Below are 18,174 nucleotides of genomic sequence, written 5' to 3' on the forward strand. Positions count from 1 at the left end.
ACATTGAAAACGTCACCATCGCCATGTCGTCCACTGTCTAGTTTTGGCACTCGCCTCGCCGCAATTAGTTATCAATTAAAAACTATTTAAATCGCAACAGTTAAGCGACAGTTATTCGGCTTCCTCCTGCTTAATGGTATCATTAGCCAATTCAACACTCTTCTGGGCAGATAACTACGCTGGCACTTTCTCAAATAAAAACTTGACTGGGACTTTTTTGTGTATATTTGAGATATAATAATGTATATTGCTGTTGAAAACAATTAAACATTAAATAATTTGGGAATGCCTATTTCCTAATAATTAAGAAACTCAGTCAATGAGGTTCGCAAACTTTTATTTTATTAAAGTTTCAGGAACATTACTGATAAGGACATTTTCTATTTTTTAATGATATTTATTAAGGAACACAGTTTTCTGCAGCACATACTAACAAGTAGAATAACATCATGTTTGGATAGTTCCAATATTAGAAATTGGAATGTATGTAATTATGTAATTACTAATAACATCCGGAGTGGTCGAACTTGCTCAGGGTTAAACATCGATCCACTATTTACATATACTCCCCGCTGATTTTCCGTTTAATTAGTGTTATAGTTTTTATTTGATATTCTCTTTTTTTGGCAATGTGAAGGACTGAGTGCTGAAATCCAAATTGTGAGCCTCTAATTATGCATAAAAACTGTGCCTTTGCCTTAGCCAATTAAAAATCTAGCATTAGGCAGCAACAGCATATTATAATTATCAACTGAAGCTGAACCGGCCGAAGCCAACTAAATTTTTGTTTGAACAACTGCTGTTAAACGGAGTTCTAAGTGGGGTGATGTTTTTTCTGTGGAATAACCAGCTGGATGGGTAGGTTTTAGCCAAGCTAAACACCGACCTTGCGTTTGGCCACGCTCTGCTTCCTCGCCTTTTGACGACACGCCAGCCAGAAAGTGCACTGCACTGAGAAAAATTCAATAGACAGAACATAGAATAAAGACAGTAAGATTGTAATCATATGTATATATCGGTACAAGAAAAAAAGTTATGTACATCTTAGGGATTCGAACCTGGCCCTTTTTAATTTCAAATTAGCATATACTTAACATATAGCGTATACTTAACATATAGCGTATACTTAACATATAGCGTATACTTAACATATAGCGTATACTTAACATATAGCGTATACTTAACATATAATATATACTTAACATATAGCGTATACTTAACATATAGCGTATACATAACCGTATACTTAACATATAGCGTATACATAACATATAGCGTATACTTAACATATAGCGTATACTTAACATATAGCGTATACTTAACATATAGCGTATACTTAACATATATAGTATTATGTTACAAAATTCATATTCTTTTAGATTGTGGGGCAGTTTTATTTCTTTCTGTGTACTTACTCAGAAGTTGGCCAATATTTCAGATCGGAAATAAGTGTGGCCCACAACAACAAAAACGGTAAGTCAAGAGTTCCGCTTTGGCTTTTCGATTGCCTATTTTGGGGGCGATTACGCATACGCCCCGGTGTCAAGGCTAACTATGATTTGCTCCAAAAATGTATGTAGAGCCGCAATGAATGTATGTACTTCCACTATTGAATTCAATTGAATAGTGAAACGGGAAAGAAGGGTTTGGCTGATATGATCGAAGACGGGAGTATCCTGTAAAATAGTTTGATATTAATCTAGTTCTTTAAGAAACTACAATAAAAAAACCTATAAAAAAAATAACAGTATGTATCTTTACTGTTGAAATAGGTTCTGGTTTAAATAAGAAAGGCTAATAAAAAGTAATGCCCCATAAACTTTTTGTAACAGAGTATCAAAATTACCTGAAATAATTCGCAAATTGGCTACCAAAGTAAGTAAATATCTGCGTGACTGAGTGACCCACCACACCCCATTTTTTGGTTTTTAATTTTTATTTGCCCTCTGCGCACAAGGCTGAAACGGTTTCTACTCCGTTAGCGATACTCGATAGCCGAGCAGCAATGCATCCATCAATCACTCAATCAATGCTAACATTTCACTTTGCGATCAAGTCGACTCAAATCAAAGCAAACAAATTGAGCCACAAAGCACGGGACAAAACAGCCAATCATTTCCCAAGTTCCGATCGGAACCTGTTCGCTGTGGGTTAACTATATGGTGGAATGAATCAATGGGGTTTCCAAATCGTTAATCCAATACCTCCCTACACCCCTTGGGTTTTTCTCTAATTATGTTTGCACGAATCATTTAGGAAGAAGTTCGGCTTAAAAGCTCTTCGTTGGTAAACGTCTTGGATTGGCAACTAAAGCTCAGAAGCAAATGGGTTGTGCATAGGAATTAAAAGGTAAATTTGTTACAGGTAAAATTCATGGATAAAGCTTGATCAATTTGTAAACTTTACTCTTTATAAAAAAGACAGGTTTGTATTAGCTTGTATTAACATAAGTGTTATACAGATTTATATTTAATATACATCTGCATCAGCATAAATAAATGTTAGCTATTTAATAAAAAACTTGGGTATAGCTGGTATAAAAATTGTATTTGTTATGTCAACATCTGTTATAAAAATGTATATTAACTTTGATTTGATAAGATACCGCACTTAAAATATGGTCTATAAACTAATATTTATTTCATCTCAGTATCAGCACTTAATAAACAATAAAAAAACATATTTAATACTATAATTTAGGTCAAGTTATTTCCTGTTAAACCACCAGGGCGCCGGAGTGGGTAGATAGTCGTTCACATCGATGTAATCAGGATTGGGTGCGTTCTGGGCAGATGAAGTGGACGTAGGCCAAGCTCGTTTCTCACTCTTTTCGGGATCTGGCCAGGTCCTCCTTTGATTCCACCTCAATCTCTTGCCATTGGGACGCTGTTTAATTGTATCCACATTCGAGTTTTTAATACTTTCTTGTAGGCGCTGCCGTTCGTGCTCATTTATGGCTTCCAAAATAAGATTTAGCTGTCGATTGCCCTCCTCCAAAAGCTCTTCGGAATCCGGCCTTCCACTCTTAACTCCGGGTGAGAGGATAATCACCAGGATAACCACTGTGAATATAGGCCACCTACTCGACATAGTGCTGCACTCAATCTAAATTGATCTCAGCTATTTCTCCGCATATTTATACTCCACAAGCTAGCTACTTAAACAGATAAGATACATATATGTATATATTGCATCGATTATTCTTGACATCGTTTGGTTCTGTTTGGAGAGCCCCAACACGTTACGTAAGGCTGGGTAAATGTTTGGCCATACGTTACCAGAGATTAGAGTAATAAAACATCTAGACCGCATTTATAGATATCACTTGATCCCAAGATAGTTACGCACTATGTTCTTATAAGAAAAACATTTAATATTCTATTTTAAATGCTTCGAAACGTGCAAGTTTTTATATTATGAAGCTCTCTTTTGGCACATGATAAATCGAATATCACGAATACAGATTGAATATCCCATCAAAATCTCCATACCTCAAATAAGATCAACAATATTTAGCAATTTTCATGTTTTTCCTTTCGTTTTTATTCAATATATAATTAAAAGTCGTTTTTTGTTCATAATTGTATCTCAGAAAAAAAATATAATAATAAATGTATCTGCTATGCACGCGACGATTTCCGGATGCGTGCTCAGAGGAAAAGAGGGGGGCAAGGTCGGGGTATGCATACATATATATATATAGATATATGATATATATACACTTGACATTTTCTTCTTCTTCTTCCATTTTTCTTCTTTTTGTGCTTAGTGGTCTACGAGTGGCTTGGATCTCCTCGTTCTTCGACTCGCTCCGTGTATTCCGTTTGGGTGACTTTTTCTCTTGGCGCAGGGAGGGATCCTACTTACATGGTATATCCGCATTTATCAGTAGTAATTAGTGTAATATGTGTACAAAGCTAACGAGTCCTTGGGAGGAGGAGTTCGAGGAGGAGGAAACTTAAAGGACGTACATATATATCAAACAATTTGTTATCATCGCTTGTTTGGGTCATCATCCTGATCTTAGGAGTATGCAGCAGCGAATCGTGACGAGTATTCTATTCAGGATTCAATGGGGCGGATGGCGATGTGTGGATTGGGCTGGTTGGGATTAAATTGTGTATTGGATTGCGTGGCTTTACAGGATCGTTCCGGGCTTGCGGAGCGGCAGCCGACGACGCTGTCCCAGAAGTCCCAATCCACGGGCCTGCTGCTTGGTGGTTGCCTCCGTCGCCTCCGTGGTCTCCTTCTCCTGCTCCTGCTTCCCGGCTCCCTCTCCGGCGGACTCTTCGCTTCCTCCGGCGGACGCCTCCTCCTTGGCGGGCTGCTCCACGGAGGAGTCCGGCGACGAGTGCTCCTCCTCGGCGGGGGCTTCTGCAAAAGCAAATTGATTGTTTATTTATTCGGAGCTTAAGCTATTTGAGAATAGGAATAGTGGTAAATGTTTGTGATCTGCCCCTTATTTATAATTCCCATAAAATCCCCATTTGACTTATTGTTCTTAAATATCTATAATTTCTATAATCACCCCTTTCCAACTTCTCGAAAAATGGGCTTTGCAGAAAAATAGTCAAAAAACTGCACTTCTAAGCCCATAACTTTTCTTACAGACATCCGATTTCTAAATGGCATACTTTAAAATGATCGTGGTTTGATTCCCTAAAAATCTGCGTTTTTACTTTTTTTTTTTTTTTTGGGTCCATTATTCGTCATTTTTAATGATGTTACCCCTTTCCAAATTTTCAAAAATTGGGTTTGCAGAAAAGTGTCCAAAAACTGCACATCTAAGCCCATAACTTTTCTTACAGACATCCGATTTCTAAATGGCATACTTTAAAATGATCGTGGTTTGATTCCCTAAAAATCTGCGTTTTTTCTTTTTTTTTTTTTTTTGGGTCCATTATTCGTCATTTTTAATGATGTTACCCCTTTCCAAATTTTCAAATATTGGGTTTGCAGAAAAGTGTCCAAAAACTGCACTTCTAAGCCCATAACTTTTCTTACAGACATCCGATTTCTAAATGGCATACTTTAAAATGATCGTGGTTTGATTCCCTAAAAATCTGCGTTTTTTCTTTTTTTTTTTTTTTTTGGGTCCATTATTCGTCATTTTTAATGATGTTACCCCTTTCCAAATTTTCAAAAAATGGGCTTTGCAGAAAAATAGTCAAAAAACTGCACTTCTAAGCCCATAACTTTTCTTACAGACATCCGATTTCTAAATGGCATACTTTAAAATGATCGTGGTTTGATTCCCTAAAAATCTGCGTTTTTACTTTTTTTTTTTTTTTTGGGTCCATTATTCGTCATTTTTAATGATGTTACCCCTTTCCAAATTTTCAAAAAATGGGTTTGCTGAAAAGGGTCCAAAAACTGCACTTCTACTCTCATAACTTTTCGTACAGACATCCGATTTCTAAATGGCATACTTTAAAATGATCGTGGTTTGATTCCCTAAAAATCTGCGTTTTTACTTTTTTTTTTTTTTTGGGTCCATTATCCGTCATTTTTAATGATGTTACCCCTTTCCAAATTTTCAAAAAATGGGTTTGCAGAAAAGTGTCTAAAAACTGCACTTCTAAGCCCATAACTTTTCTTACAGACATCCGATTTCTAAATGGCATACTTTAAAATGATCGTGGTTTGATTCCCTAAAAATCTGCGTTTTTTCTTTTTTTTTTGTTTTTGGGTCCATTATTCGTCATTTTTAATGATGTTACCCCTTTCCAAATTTTCAAATATTGGGTTTGCAGAAAAGTGTCCAAAAACTGCACTTCTAAGCCCATAACTTTTCTTACAGACATCCGATTTCTAAATGGCATACTTTAAAATGATCGTGGTTTGATTCCCTAAAAATCTGCGTTTTTTCTTGTTTTTTTTTTTTTTGGGTCCATTATTCGTCATTTTTAATGATGTTACCCCTTTCCAAATTTTCAAAAAATGGGTTTGCTGAAAAGGGTCCAAAAACTGCACTTCTTAGCCCATAACTTTTCTTACAGACATCCGATTTCTAAATGGCATACTTTAAAATGATCGTGGTTTGATTCCCTAAAAATCTGCGTTTTTACTTTTTTTTTTGGGTCCATTATCCGTCATTTTTAATGATGTTACCCCTTTCCAAATTTTCAAAAATTGGGTTTGCAGAAAAGTGTGCAAAAACTGCACTTCTACTCTCATAACTTTTCCTACAGACATCCGATTTCTAAATGGCATACTTTAAAATGATCGTGGTTTGATTCCCTAAAAATCTGCGTTTTTACTTTTTTTTTTTTTTGGGTCCATTATTCGTCATTTTTAATGATGTTACCCCTTTCCAAATTTTCAAAAAATGGGTTTGCTGAAAAGGGTCCAAAAACTGCACTTCTACTCTCATAACTTTTCTTACAGACACCCGATTTCAAAGTGGCATACTTCAAAATAATCGTGGTTGGATTCCCTAAAAATCTGTGTTTTTAGTTTAATTTTTGTTTTTTGGGTCCATTTTCGTCATTTTCAATGATGTAACCCCTTTCCAAATTTTCAAAAAATGGGTTTGCAGAAAAATAGTTAGAAAACTGCACTTCTACTCTCATAACTTTTCTTACAGACATCCGATTTCTAAATGGCATACTTTAAAATGATCGTGGTTTGATTCCCTAAAAATCTGCGTTTTTACTTTAGTTTTTGGTTTTGGGTCGATTTCCTCTTAAAATGTGTAGTTTTATTCCCTTTCAGTATGCATTTTTGTTAGTTTACCAGTATCAGTATTTTCAGCCCCCAGTAAATATTCAAAAATATGTTCTGCTACATATGCCAGCGAAAATAACTCAATGAGCTGAGTTTCGGAAGGTAAAACATTTCATGATTTAACTGAGGTTAACCTAGCTAAGAATGTTGACTCTCCCTTTGTATTCCAACATCACCATAATGTTATGGTTAATTATCTAAAAAATGTATTATAAACTCTTCTACAAGAATCCATAAATCATCTGTTTTCCTATAAAATCCAACGATTTTCACCATGATTATACCCTAATAAGGTCAGTAATATTCAGAGGATTGCCCGGGCTGAGGTGACCCCGATCCGTACCTGTGGTGGAGGTGGCTCCCAGGTGGAGTCGTCGCTTGGCCAGCAGGGGATTGATCTTCCTGGGCGCGGGGGCGGGGGCTGCGGCCGCCTTGGGCTTGGCCGCATCAGTCTTGTGCGTAAGGGCGTTGAGGCGTGGCCGGGCCTTGAGGCGGTTCAGCCCGGAAACGGGGGCGGCGGGAGCGGGGGCGGCGGCATCGCTCGCCTCGCTGTTCGCCTTCTCACCAGCCTCGCCGCCCGCCGACTCCTCCGCCTTGACGTCATTGTGATGGCTACTGCTATCGGCGGCCGAATCCTCAGCCGCTGGCGACGATTCCTTGGGCACCTCCGTGCTGACTCCCGATCTTCCCAGCTTTCCGCGGGGCAGCAGGCGGTTGCCGCCGGCCCGGTGAAGGTTGAAGCGGGACGGACGCACTGGCTCCGCGGGAGAGGCAGGAGCAGCTGCCGCGGACTTGGCCTCCTCGGAATTGGTGGTGGCACCTCCACTGGCCGCACCCTCGGCAGCCTCGGCACCGCCTTCTGCATTGGCGGGTGCCTTGGTGGTGGTGGTGCGACTGCGTCCACGCAGTCCCAATCCGGGGCGTCCTCGCAAGGTGGTGCGTGCGGTGGTTGACGAGGGGGCGGCTGATTCCGCGGGGGCGTCTCCCTCGGCGGGGGACTCCTCGCTGGGACGCTCAGTGGTGCTCGTGGTGGTGGAGCCGCGCAGGTTGAAACGGTTGCGAGCTAAATGTGGAAAGATGAGTGCCAATATAATATTATTTATATTTATATATACAAATAAATAAACTTTAATTTATAGTTAGATTAACGTAGTCTTAATAGCCTTATACTTTTTATTTACTCAGTAAATATTTACGTTAGTTGTATAACTCATTCACAAATAGGTATTTTTTCGAATTTAAAATGACTGAAGCTTAATCACACAAAATTTCCTGTCTTTATTTTTAACCAACTTAAAGTGACTTAAATTAACCGTGTGCAAAATTTGCAATACTTCAGTTAGTGCTTTCAGTTCACATGGAAATTATAACGACGAACGATTTAAAATTTACTTTCCCTCAAATTTAATTTAAGGCTTAAGCGTTTTGCTCTTGACCCAGTTTATAAAAAGTCATTGGTAAAAGCTGAAGGCTAAATGCTAATGACCGATTACTAAAATGTTTTGTTTAAAATAAACTTGATATAATCAGTTTAGTAAGATTACAATGACTATGACTATTTTTGGTGGTGCAAGCTAGTTAAAAAGAATTAGTGAAAAGATGTTAAATTAACAATGTAAAATCGTTAACATATTAGTCAAAGCTTTATAAATATTTATGAATTTATGAAAACCATGTAGATTTTGAGCAAGATCAGAAATGCTTTTAAAGAAAACTAGTTTGGTAGTTCATTTCTATATCGAATACTCACGTCTGCCTCGTGCGAAACCCGTGCTCACGGGCTTCACTTCCTTGGCGACCACCACCTCCTCCTCGGCGGCAGGAGCTGCAGAGGATGTGACCTCCGGTGCTGCGGTGGTGCGAGCTCCAGGACGAGAACGTCCTCCGATTGAGGGCCGCGAGAAGCGATCTATGGGAGTAAACAAGTATTAATGTCTAAACGATGATCGTAAATGAGTCTGCACTCTGTATGATAAGGCAATCTTTTATTATGATTTTCGGTTATCTTCCTTATTTAATGAAGAAATAGAATTCCTAGGCTTTTTATTGTAAAATCATTAAAGCATTTACTAATGATAGAACGTGGAACTTCGGGTCTTTTTTTATAAAATATATCATATAAAATAAATACTCCTTTAACCATAAATTCCAATAGTCAGAGTAAGTTGACAAAGAGATTTCAGTGATATTTTAATTAAATATATAATATTATATATATGTTACTCTTCTAATCTTTTGACCATAGATTCCAACAATCAGCTTAAAATGACAGAGAGATTCCCATGATGGGAAGTGACCTGTCCTCGAAGTCCCTTTATAATTATAATTTATATAAAGTACACTTACTTCTGCCAGTCTTGGTGGTTTCGGTGGCTGGTGCCTCGGTGGTGCTGGTGGTGGTGCTGCCGCCCTCGGCCCTGTTCAGCTTGAAGCGGTTGCGTCCGGCCAGACCATTCAGTCCCGACCTCCTGCCGCCGAAAAGCGAAGGAGCCGCTGTGGTAGTGGTGGTGGTCGTTGTGGTGGTGGGCGCCTCCGTGGTGGTTGTGGTGGTGGTGGTGGTGGTCGTGGTGGTGGTGCTGCTGGTGGAGGAGACCTCATCGGTGAGCGTGGTCAGACTGCCGGCCTCATCCTCATCCGTGCTGGCGGTGTCCGGTGCGAAAGTGGTGATGCCCTCAGCTCCCTCGGCATCTGCGATGGCGGTGGTCTGCTCGTTGTTGAGGTTCTCGTTGGTCAGAATGGCGTACAGATCGAGGGCGGCCTTTTCCATGGAGGGCGTGGTCTGCTCGGACTCCTCCTGATCGGCCGCTGGCACTTCGGCCTCCTTCTGCTGCTCCTTCTTGGCCTGCTCCTCCTTGGCCTGCTGCTCCTGCTTCTTCCTGGCCGCCTCCTCCTGTTCGATGGCAATCACTGGTTTCAGTTCGTTCTCACCTCCCTTGCGGGTGGCCTTGGTCTGCTTCTCATCCGTGTTGAAGGTGGCACTGTCCACCAACTCCAAGCTGGGTCGCTTCACACTGATCTTCTTGCGCTCGGCGGCCGTTTCCAGGGAATCGAGGGCGGGCGTGGGTGGCACCTCCACGTTCTTGCCACGACTGGGGAACCTGGTGTTCATGGGCAGGCGTTCGGCCTCGATGTCCTCGGAGGCGTCGGAGGATCTGCCCTTGGCCTTGCCACTCTGCAGACTGTTCTCACTGGGCGTGGCCGGCGTGCTCCTCTCGATGTTCGTGTACCTGGTCTTGCCACGCACCTCGGGCTCCGCAGAGGCCTCCACTTTGCTGGGCTCCTCATCCTCCTCGTAGTAGTAGACGTACTCGTACTCGTAGTCCTGGCCATTCGGTCCCTTCTTGATCTCGATGCGGGACTTCTTGTTGTTCTCACTGCCCGCACCTTCCAGGGCGAAGTTCTGATTGACGAACTCCTCGTGCGGATCCACCACGATGTCCTCGTCCAGGTTGTCGATCTTCTTGGCGGCCGTGGGCAGGGTGGTCAGCAGTGGAGCAGGTGCCTCCGTGGTGGTGGAGGCCCTCTTCTGGGCCAATTCCGCTTGAGCGGCCTCCTCGATTTCACGCTTCACCTCGGCCAGCTCCTCCTCTTCGATGGCCCTCTTGGCCTCGATGCTCTTCATCACATCCTCGTTGATCAGGGCACTCAGCACGGGATTCAGCTCGGGACGCTCCTTGGTGGGCAGCAGGTTCATCGAATAGTCGGCGGAGTCCGTGGCCCTAATGCTGATCCTGTGGGAGGTGCGGAAGCCCTCCTCCCGCTCCACTGCGTCGGGATGTTTGTGCGAGGTCTCGAAGGGAATCGTCTCCTCGGTCAACCTAACTTGACTCTCGCTGGCCGAAGTCGAAAGGGGATCCGCTGAGTCTGCCGAGGATTGGGAGGCCAGAAAGGCCAGGAGGAAACTGTTTGGGAAAAATAAGAATATGGAATTAGAATGATTAAAAGTATTGATCGCAAATCAAATTAAATTCTATAGCCGGATCTCCCCAAACAAAGCTTAGAAATACACTCTTTTTCTGCCTTTCCTTTCATCAGCTTAAATATTTATTTAAGTATTTATTCGATGCATTTAACCAAGTTGGTTGTAAAATTTACTCTCATCCAAACGGACATTGGCTTAATTATTTTTGAAACTCAACTAAGACAACTGCCAAGCCATATCATTAATAATTTGATTTGAAATTAATTTGAGAGTAATGAGCTTATTTAACTTGCCAGAGATTTTCTCTTCTGGCTTGACTTTAATAGCTTAAGTGCCGGCTCTGTACTATCAGTGCCCCATCTTAATTATTGACTCTGTACATTCAGCCATGTCTTAACCAATTAATCTTACACTTCAACCCAACTCCTGAATACTGTACTCTTAAGTCAAGGTACTTTAGCTATCCCGAATATCTAAATACCTTTTTTTAATGTTTCTTTTGATTATTAATGAGCTTGCAGTAGCTGCAGTAACCATTTATAAACCAAAACCATAGCAATTTTTTTGTTCGTCGCAATGGGTACTCCCCGAAGTGTTGTTCAAGGTTTGACTTATGATTTCGATGTTTTTAACTATTGTCCAAGCTAAATGTATTGATTTTCACAATACAATTGTTATCTACAAATTAAATAGATGATTTAGCAGTTATTTTCAGAGTTAAGTTCAACACAATTTTTGTTTTCACTTCAGTTTTTAAATATTTATTTATTTTAATATGTTATTTGATATCTTTATGTATTTAGCATGAAAATGTCATAAGGAATGATATATTACATATAGAATATTTTCAAAAAAAATTATTATAATGTTGACGAAAGGGAATATATATGGTATTATGTAGGGTATTAACCAGTTCGTGAGACTCTGCGTGGCCTTTCTTTCTGGCTTGTGATTGGCGCGTGCTCCTAATCAGCCACCACGGCTAGCCGGTTTTTAGTTGGCTTTTCAGCTTTTCAGCCTTTCAGCTCCATCTGGCGATCTTCGATGTGCTGCCTCATCTCTAATCTGGCATGAAAAACCTTTCACAATTTCATTAGCAACACAAAGTCGATTGCGCATGCGATCATGATTTGGCCATCATGTCTAGCCGTTGAATGGAGCGTGCACCACCGGCTATATGGCTGTATGGCTGTATGACTATATGGCTGTATGGCTATGTAGCACTACCGGCACCACCATCACACAATAGTTCATTGGGCTCTGCGAATCCGCATTGCAATGCAATGAAAGCGATGCTCAAGGCGAACCGCAAAACGGTTCCAAAACCACCGGGAAACTAGAGCCAGGAATCGCGAACCGGTTTTCCACACAACCAACAACAAAAAACAAAAGGTGTTAACCCATTTCGATTCCAGACCAGATCAAACCAGATCAGAGGTCCCCAGTAATACGTTTTTAGGTTTCAGGCATTGGCAAAGCAAAAATTATGTTATTCAGTTCTTAGAAAAAAAAATGTTAATTATTGTTTCATTTGAATACTTTATATTGGGACTATAAATCTTCAAAAGCTTTAACCATTTAATTTTTTCCAATATTTTTTTTTCAATAATAAAACTTGAAATACTACAATTTATCCTTGTTATGTGCCACTATTAAATCCATTTTAATTCCATAACAATTGTTAAGCTTTGATATTCAGGGGCCAACTTTTTTTCCTGTGCATGCGAACAGAGCGCTCTTGACGATAACTTTTAACATTTTGAATTATGTGCAAGTCTGGCTAGCTGGCGTTCACTTCTCGAACAAGTTTTCGGGGACTAGCAAACAGCCAGCAACCAACAACCAACAACCAAACAACCAGCAACATGGGCTGGCAACACCTTACTGCAAAGGTAGACAACTTCAACTTATTTTAATTGCAACAGCCCCAAAAACGGGCAGCTCAACAATGGCGAAAAGCCATAAGTCTGTGACTTTAAGAAAAGTTATAATTATGGCCACATCGTGGTGCATACTGGTGGTGCAGTGGTACAGTGGTGCAGTGGTGCAGTGGTGTCTCCTCGGACCAAAGGGTCTCTCGGTGGTTGAGCCATGTCATGCATGAGGTGACAATGCGCACACCGCTCAGCACATTATATATACTATATTCCCATTCACAATTGCAGTAATCGCAGCCAAATAATATCCTACATTTTGTGCTTAGTAGCTTAGACTACCGATTGGAATCTTTTCAATACCAAAATAAAGTTAAAGGAACATTAAACAGACTACATTGCGAATTTGTCTTTTAGGAAACGCTTTAGTCACAAGGTGCAAAACTAAAATACTATTTATTAGTACCAACCACGTGCAAATATATTAGGACTTCTCTGAAGTGACTAATTAAATGTATAAATATGCTTCCACAATGCCAGAGACCATTGCCTTGATATAGTTAAAACAAAAACAAAAAAAACCAAAATTACTAATTAACTTCTTACTCGATTTCAATCATGTTTCTTGTCCGAAACTCACGTAAATTCCCGCCGTTTATTAGCTTCAATTAGTTGTTCAGACATAATCTGTTAATGACTCACAAAATGTGTAAATCGAATTCCAAAGAATCATTTGCACTAATTCATGGCAGGATTGCCTTGACTTGGATTGCAATTAAACACCTTCAACAAAATTCGATCATTTAATGCCAGTTTTTCGAGCATTTAACGGCATTTACTGACTACTTTAAGCGGTTAAATGATGGAAATTAACTAGGTTTAGTGATGACTTTAAGTCTTTAATTGCTACACTCTGAGAAAATTCAATTACTCATCAATAAAAATTGTCTAGTGCTTCTGTTATAGATTTATAAAAGAAAATAATAGGAAATAATATAATATAATATATATAATATAATTGTGCAATATAAATTATTGAAATCTGAAAGAATTAGGCTTAAAAGATGATTCCTAAAATAATATTTATATATTTTTGCAAGCATTTTGGCCATTTTATAATGTTGTGTAATTTAATCAGCATCATGTAAAGTAGTTTAAAGCTTTGCTAAAAAATGTAATTATTGGGGAGTGATTTATTACCCTCCCATGGTTTCTCTGAGTGCACTGTTACCGCTGTTGTTGTTATAACTTTTTAGGTGTATTTAGCCCTCATGTGGGTAACTCCACTCCCAATCTTTACCCCTTGTGGCCCATTGTCTTTCTTTTCTTTGGCGCTGCACTTCATGCAACGTAAAAAACACCGTGGAAAAGGAGTGTTGCTCATTTTTGTTTGCAGCTTTTAGCGGGTGTGGCATGCAATTTGTATTATAATTTGGCAATTCATTTTGGCCAAAAACGGGAGAAGAAATATATCTGCGAGTGCTTTTTAGCTCCAGCTTTGGATTCGGAATTTGGTTTTCGGTTTTTTAAACTTCGGCGGCCATTGACGTTTTTGAGAGGTAGTGAAGCGGTGAAAAGACAGTTGAAAAAAAGAAAAACTACTAAATCGACAGCAACATTTGCAGCCATGAAATGTAAAGTAAGTTTTGCATTGTTAAGTGGATGCGTCTGCGTCTTTGCCGAAAGGTCTGCTCACTTCACCTCTAGCAATTGTGATTTTTCCCCCACATATATAAATGTATATGTTTTTTCTGCATAGTTGACCTTTCCGAAAGAGAGATCGCGGCACCTCGCCGGTTTGACCTTTTGCAAAAAAAAAATACAATGAAAAGCATCATTACCACACCTTCATCATGCATATTAACCCACTGATTGACTAACTGCCAGAGTGATTGAACAAGGTTAACAATCCTCTGGGGGTAACATTCGGAATAGCCACTTGGCGTATACTTGATTTTATTTAAACCATTTAAAACATAATTATACAATATGATACCAAAGATCTTCAAATGTATATTTAATTGCTTAATAAAATATTATTAAAAAAAATAACTTATAAATATTAAACATTTTTAAATTTAGGCCCAATAATACAAGTATTTCTATGAAAAGAGATCGTTCCCAAGGGGAGTTAATAACAAACGTTATGATAATACCATAATAGCAACTAATAAACCCTAAAAACTTTGCGTAATTCGCTAAATCGTTAACTTGACCTTGAGAGGCGGCAATTATTTCCCTTCAGCCCCCTTACTCTAAAAAATGTGTATTATTTTTCTTGATATTTCTTCAATTTACTTACATTTTGAGCAGCATTTTGAGCTGTTTTTGTTTTTGTTGTAGTTGTGGCTCCTAGGTTGCTCTCCTTGTTGCTGTTATTGTTGTTGTCAATGCTGTTATATCAACTTTTTCATTAACTGCTTTTTTACATAAATTTTATTGACACTTTTGAAAGTCAACTGCCTGCTTCAGCTTCAACGAGAAAACAAAAAAAAAAACAAAACAGTAAAAAAATGGGTGTAAAAATAAATAAACAGAGTGTACAAATTGAATGACAGAAATTGATTTTTCCAAAAATCTTTAATTGTTATGCGTTTTGGGTTTTGTGTGTGTTTTTAAACATTGAACACATTAGCTTGTTGTTGTTGTTTAGTTGCTTTTGTTGATGTTGTTCACTTTGGTCATTTTTTCGAGTTGCACTTTCACTTTTCACTTTTATTTTACGTTTTGCACACTATTTTTGGTTGTTTGTGTTGTTTGTTTTTTCAGCAACAGAAAATTGAATCAATTAGGGAAATCAATTTTTGCATTGGATAGTGTGATGTGATGTGTGCGGCTTAGCAGGGCAATACAAAAACTAAAATAAATCTGCGAAAAAGTGTGTAAAAACTTCTTGCAACTATTATTAAAACTTAAAAAAAAACTTGGAAAAAAAATGTATTTTTTACAAATGCACTTTTTGCCGCTTTCCGGCCTTTTTCGGGCTCAAGTTTCGACTGGAGTTTGATTTCTTTAGCCACTTATAGCTCTTATTTTATATGGCCAACCAACACACACACACACGCACACACACACACACCTGCCGGGAGGATATGTTGGCAGTAGTACCATGGACTTTTGCTGAAGACCTCTCTATATGTGTTTATATATATCTTGGGTCTTCGGGGAGCAGTCACTTTCGATTTCGCTGCCAGCTGAACGTGAAATGGCAAAATGATGAACGCTCCAACCATCGAAAACCGTTGCCGTTGCCATTCTGCCGCCGCCGACTGCGGCAGAGCAGCGACCGCGGCAGAGGCTTCCACTTCCACATCGACTTCAACTTCGGCTTTAACATATCACTAACATCGCGGATCGGGGGTCTTGACTGTGCGAACGAGAGGGCGCGAGAGAGAGAGGGCGCGAGAGGAGCGCAGAACGATCGACAGGAGCGGTGTTTTTTTGGGTACGGCCATGTTAACACTAAATCATTCACACCTGCCGCCGATCGTTGTTGCTTTTCAATGGCGTTTGGCCACTAGGAAGTTCAAAACTGCACTAGTTTCGATGGACCGGAGAGGCAGTCCAAAGCAACAACAAAGCAAGTCCACACAGAGAAAAGAAATAACGATTTGCATTCTTCTTTTCTAAAAAATATGCTTAGGAACAGGATCAAAGGAATGGATGGAAAGCAACGACCTGAAAACAAATAAGCGGCCTTAAAAAGAAGTCAATATTTGAAAAGTTAATCATTCCCTCTATACTTTAAAATATCGCGACTGTTTTATAGTATTTCATCTTAAATTGAAAAATTAAGATTAAAAATAATTTGTTTCTTATTCACTAAATGACTATATTTTAAAATTGTGTAGGTTTTTTAACTTTTATTCAAAAATTAAAATTAAAAATTTTGATATTTTTGACAGGAGGAATTGTATTCTTTTAATAATGATTTTATATTTTACAAAAAAAGTGTAGTCTTATAGATATGCTCCATAAAATTGGGATAGTAAAAAGAAGAGGAGAATAACTAAGACGTCAATTTGAAAACCGATACGGTTATGTTTATGATTTTTTCTTTGTGCAGCATCGACATTCACTTGCATTTTTTGGGATGCTCTCTGGCCGCCTCGGTCTCAGTTAACTGCTGCTGATTTCATAAGCCAAAACTGGTTGGCAGCTGGTCTCAAGGCCGTTTGTTCGTTCGTCGTCGTCGTCGTCGTCGTCGTTGATTAACCGCATTACACATACGCCGCGTTGGCCGCAGTGGCCGCTTTTTTAACCGCTTCGCCTGCAATTAGCAGGGCACGCAACATGCTCGTATGCAAGCCAACCATCAGATCATCACCCCGGTTTCCCCAGTTTCCTCAGCCTACCCCGCCCGCCGCAGATATTATCCAATCTGAGGAGCTTATTGATTAACCGTTGCTCATTTGCTTACCGAGTATTTATGCAATTCCAGCAGCGCGATCTCCAACTGGCCAACTGGATGCCCCACAGTCGGGGATATATCGTTAGTTTGGGTACGAAACTGCGAAAGGTGGGGCAAAAAGCCACCTGCGAACCAAAAGCTCGCACAAGTGTCATACTGACACATTTCAATCGCCATCCAGGTTTTGGAGGGTATAACAACTGATTCACAATGCCTCCTTTCAGTTAAGTTATGTTCATCCAGGTGTAATTGCATACAAATTACTAATTAGCTTATCTCACATTTTTAAGAACTTTGGGTGCCGAAATATTCTCGATGACCCATTTTTGTAAGCTGCGAGTTCTTAAGCTTGAGGAAAACAATTTTGAGCATGGTAAATCTTCATTTCAAAGTTTAAAAAAAAATATTTTTTATCTTTGTGTGCGAATATTTAAGAACTGAGAACTGAAATGCTCTTTTTAAAAACAGATGTGGGGTATTTTGTAGTCGAGATGCTTGATAGGCAGTTCCCTTTTTTCCATATATTTCTGCAGTTTTTAGTTGGGCTTCAGTTACGGCTTGAAATTGGTTTGGTAATCCCCACAAAGTGGTTAAAATCAACCTATCTCTCTTTCTCTCTTTTACTATGTCATCTGTCTTTTTTTTGTTTGTTTACTTTGCGAGTGATTGATCAATCGATTTTCTAATTAGCATTGATCGATAAACTGGAACGCAAAAGTTTTTTTTTTTATCAGGTGCTCTTTAGTTTGCTTGCTCCCCTTTTTTTTTTGTTGGTTTTCTTGCAAATTCGATTATATGATAAGTATTTGCAAATACAAAAAGGGGCAAGCAAAAGTGCCTAAAAGCTTCCTTCTTTGCAACGGGAGTGCAGCGAACCGGGAAGTGATCCTGAGTGCCACTCATGCCATACATGTGCATAATTAAGGGATCCTTGGGTACTTTTGGTTTTGTGGCCTTGGTTTTTCCCCCAGCACTTTTTGCAGCAGCTGCCTGGACTGATTGAATTTCAAGAGATCGTCTTTTGGGAATATAAGTATAAGTGACTCAAGCTATGCCGAGGTCACGTTGATCAAGTTACCCGGGCACATTGCTATGGATGCCACGATACGGACATAAAAACCCCAGCTAAAAACTGCATGAAAATGGCTAAAAGATAAAAAACAAAAAAGAAAAAAGAAAACCAAGTTTTGATCGAGGGAAACAGGATGCATTTCGTGGGGAGCGCCTCGAGGTCAGAAGTC

The 18,174-nt window shown here is 39.6% G+C and overlaps 2 protein-coding genes across 2 annotated transcripts; both read right to left on the minus strand.

The window, feature by feature from the left end:
• Nucleotides 1-2,537: 2,537 nt before the first annotated feature.
• On the minus strand, nt 2,538-3,091 carry LOC108046915. Its single transcript, XM_017126885.1, has one exon. The coding sequence runs from the start codon at nt 3,088-3,090 to the stop codon at nt 2,707-2,709; it is 384 nt and encodes a 127-aa protein (XP_016982374.1). The 5' UTR covers nt 3,091; the 3' UTR covers nt 2,538-2,706.
• Nucleotides 3,092-3,545: 454 nt separating this feature from the next.
• Nucleotides 3,546-15,720, minus strand: LOC108047023 (serine-rich adhesin for platelets). Its single transcript, XM_017127052.1, has 6 exons — nt 15,631-15,720; nt 14,825-14,994; nt 9,073-10,628; nt 8,477-8,635; nt 7,070-7,789; nt 3,546-4,374 (listed from the first exon to the last, which is right to left on the minus strand). Exons 2-6 carry the CDS (start codon nt 14,836-14,838, stop codon nt 4,139-4,141), a joined length of 2,685 nt encoding a protein of 894 aa, XP_016982541.1. The 5' UTR covers nt 14,839-14,994; nt 15,631-15,720; the 3' UTR covers nt 3,546-4,138.
• Between the last annotated feature and the right edge of the window lie 2,454 nt (nt 15,721-18,174).

Source organism: Drosophila rhopaloa, unplaced genomic scaffold (genome assembly GCF_018152115.1).
Source record: "Drosophila rhopaloa isolate 14029-0021.01 unplaced genomic scaffold, ASM1815211v1 contig_3, whole genome shotgun sequence".
Taxonomy (NCBI): Eukaryota; Metazoa; Arthropoda; class Insecta; order Diptera; family Drosophilidae; genus Drosophila; species Drosophila rhopaloa.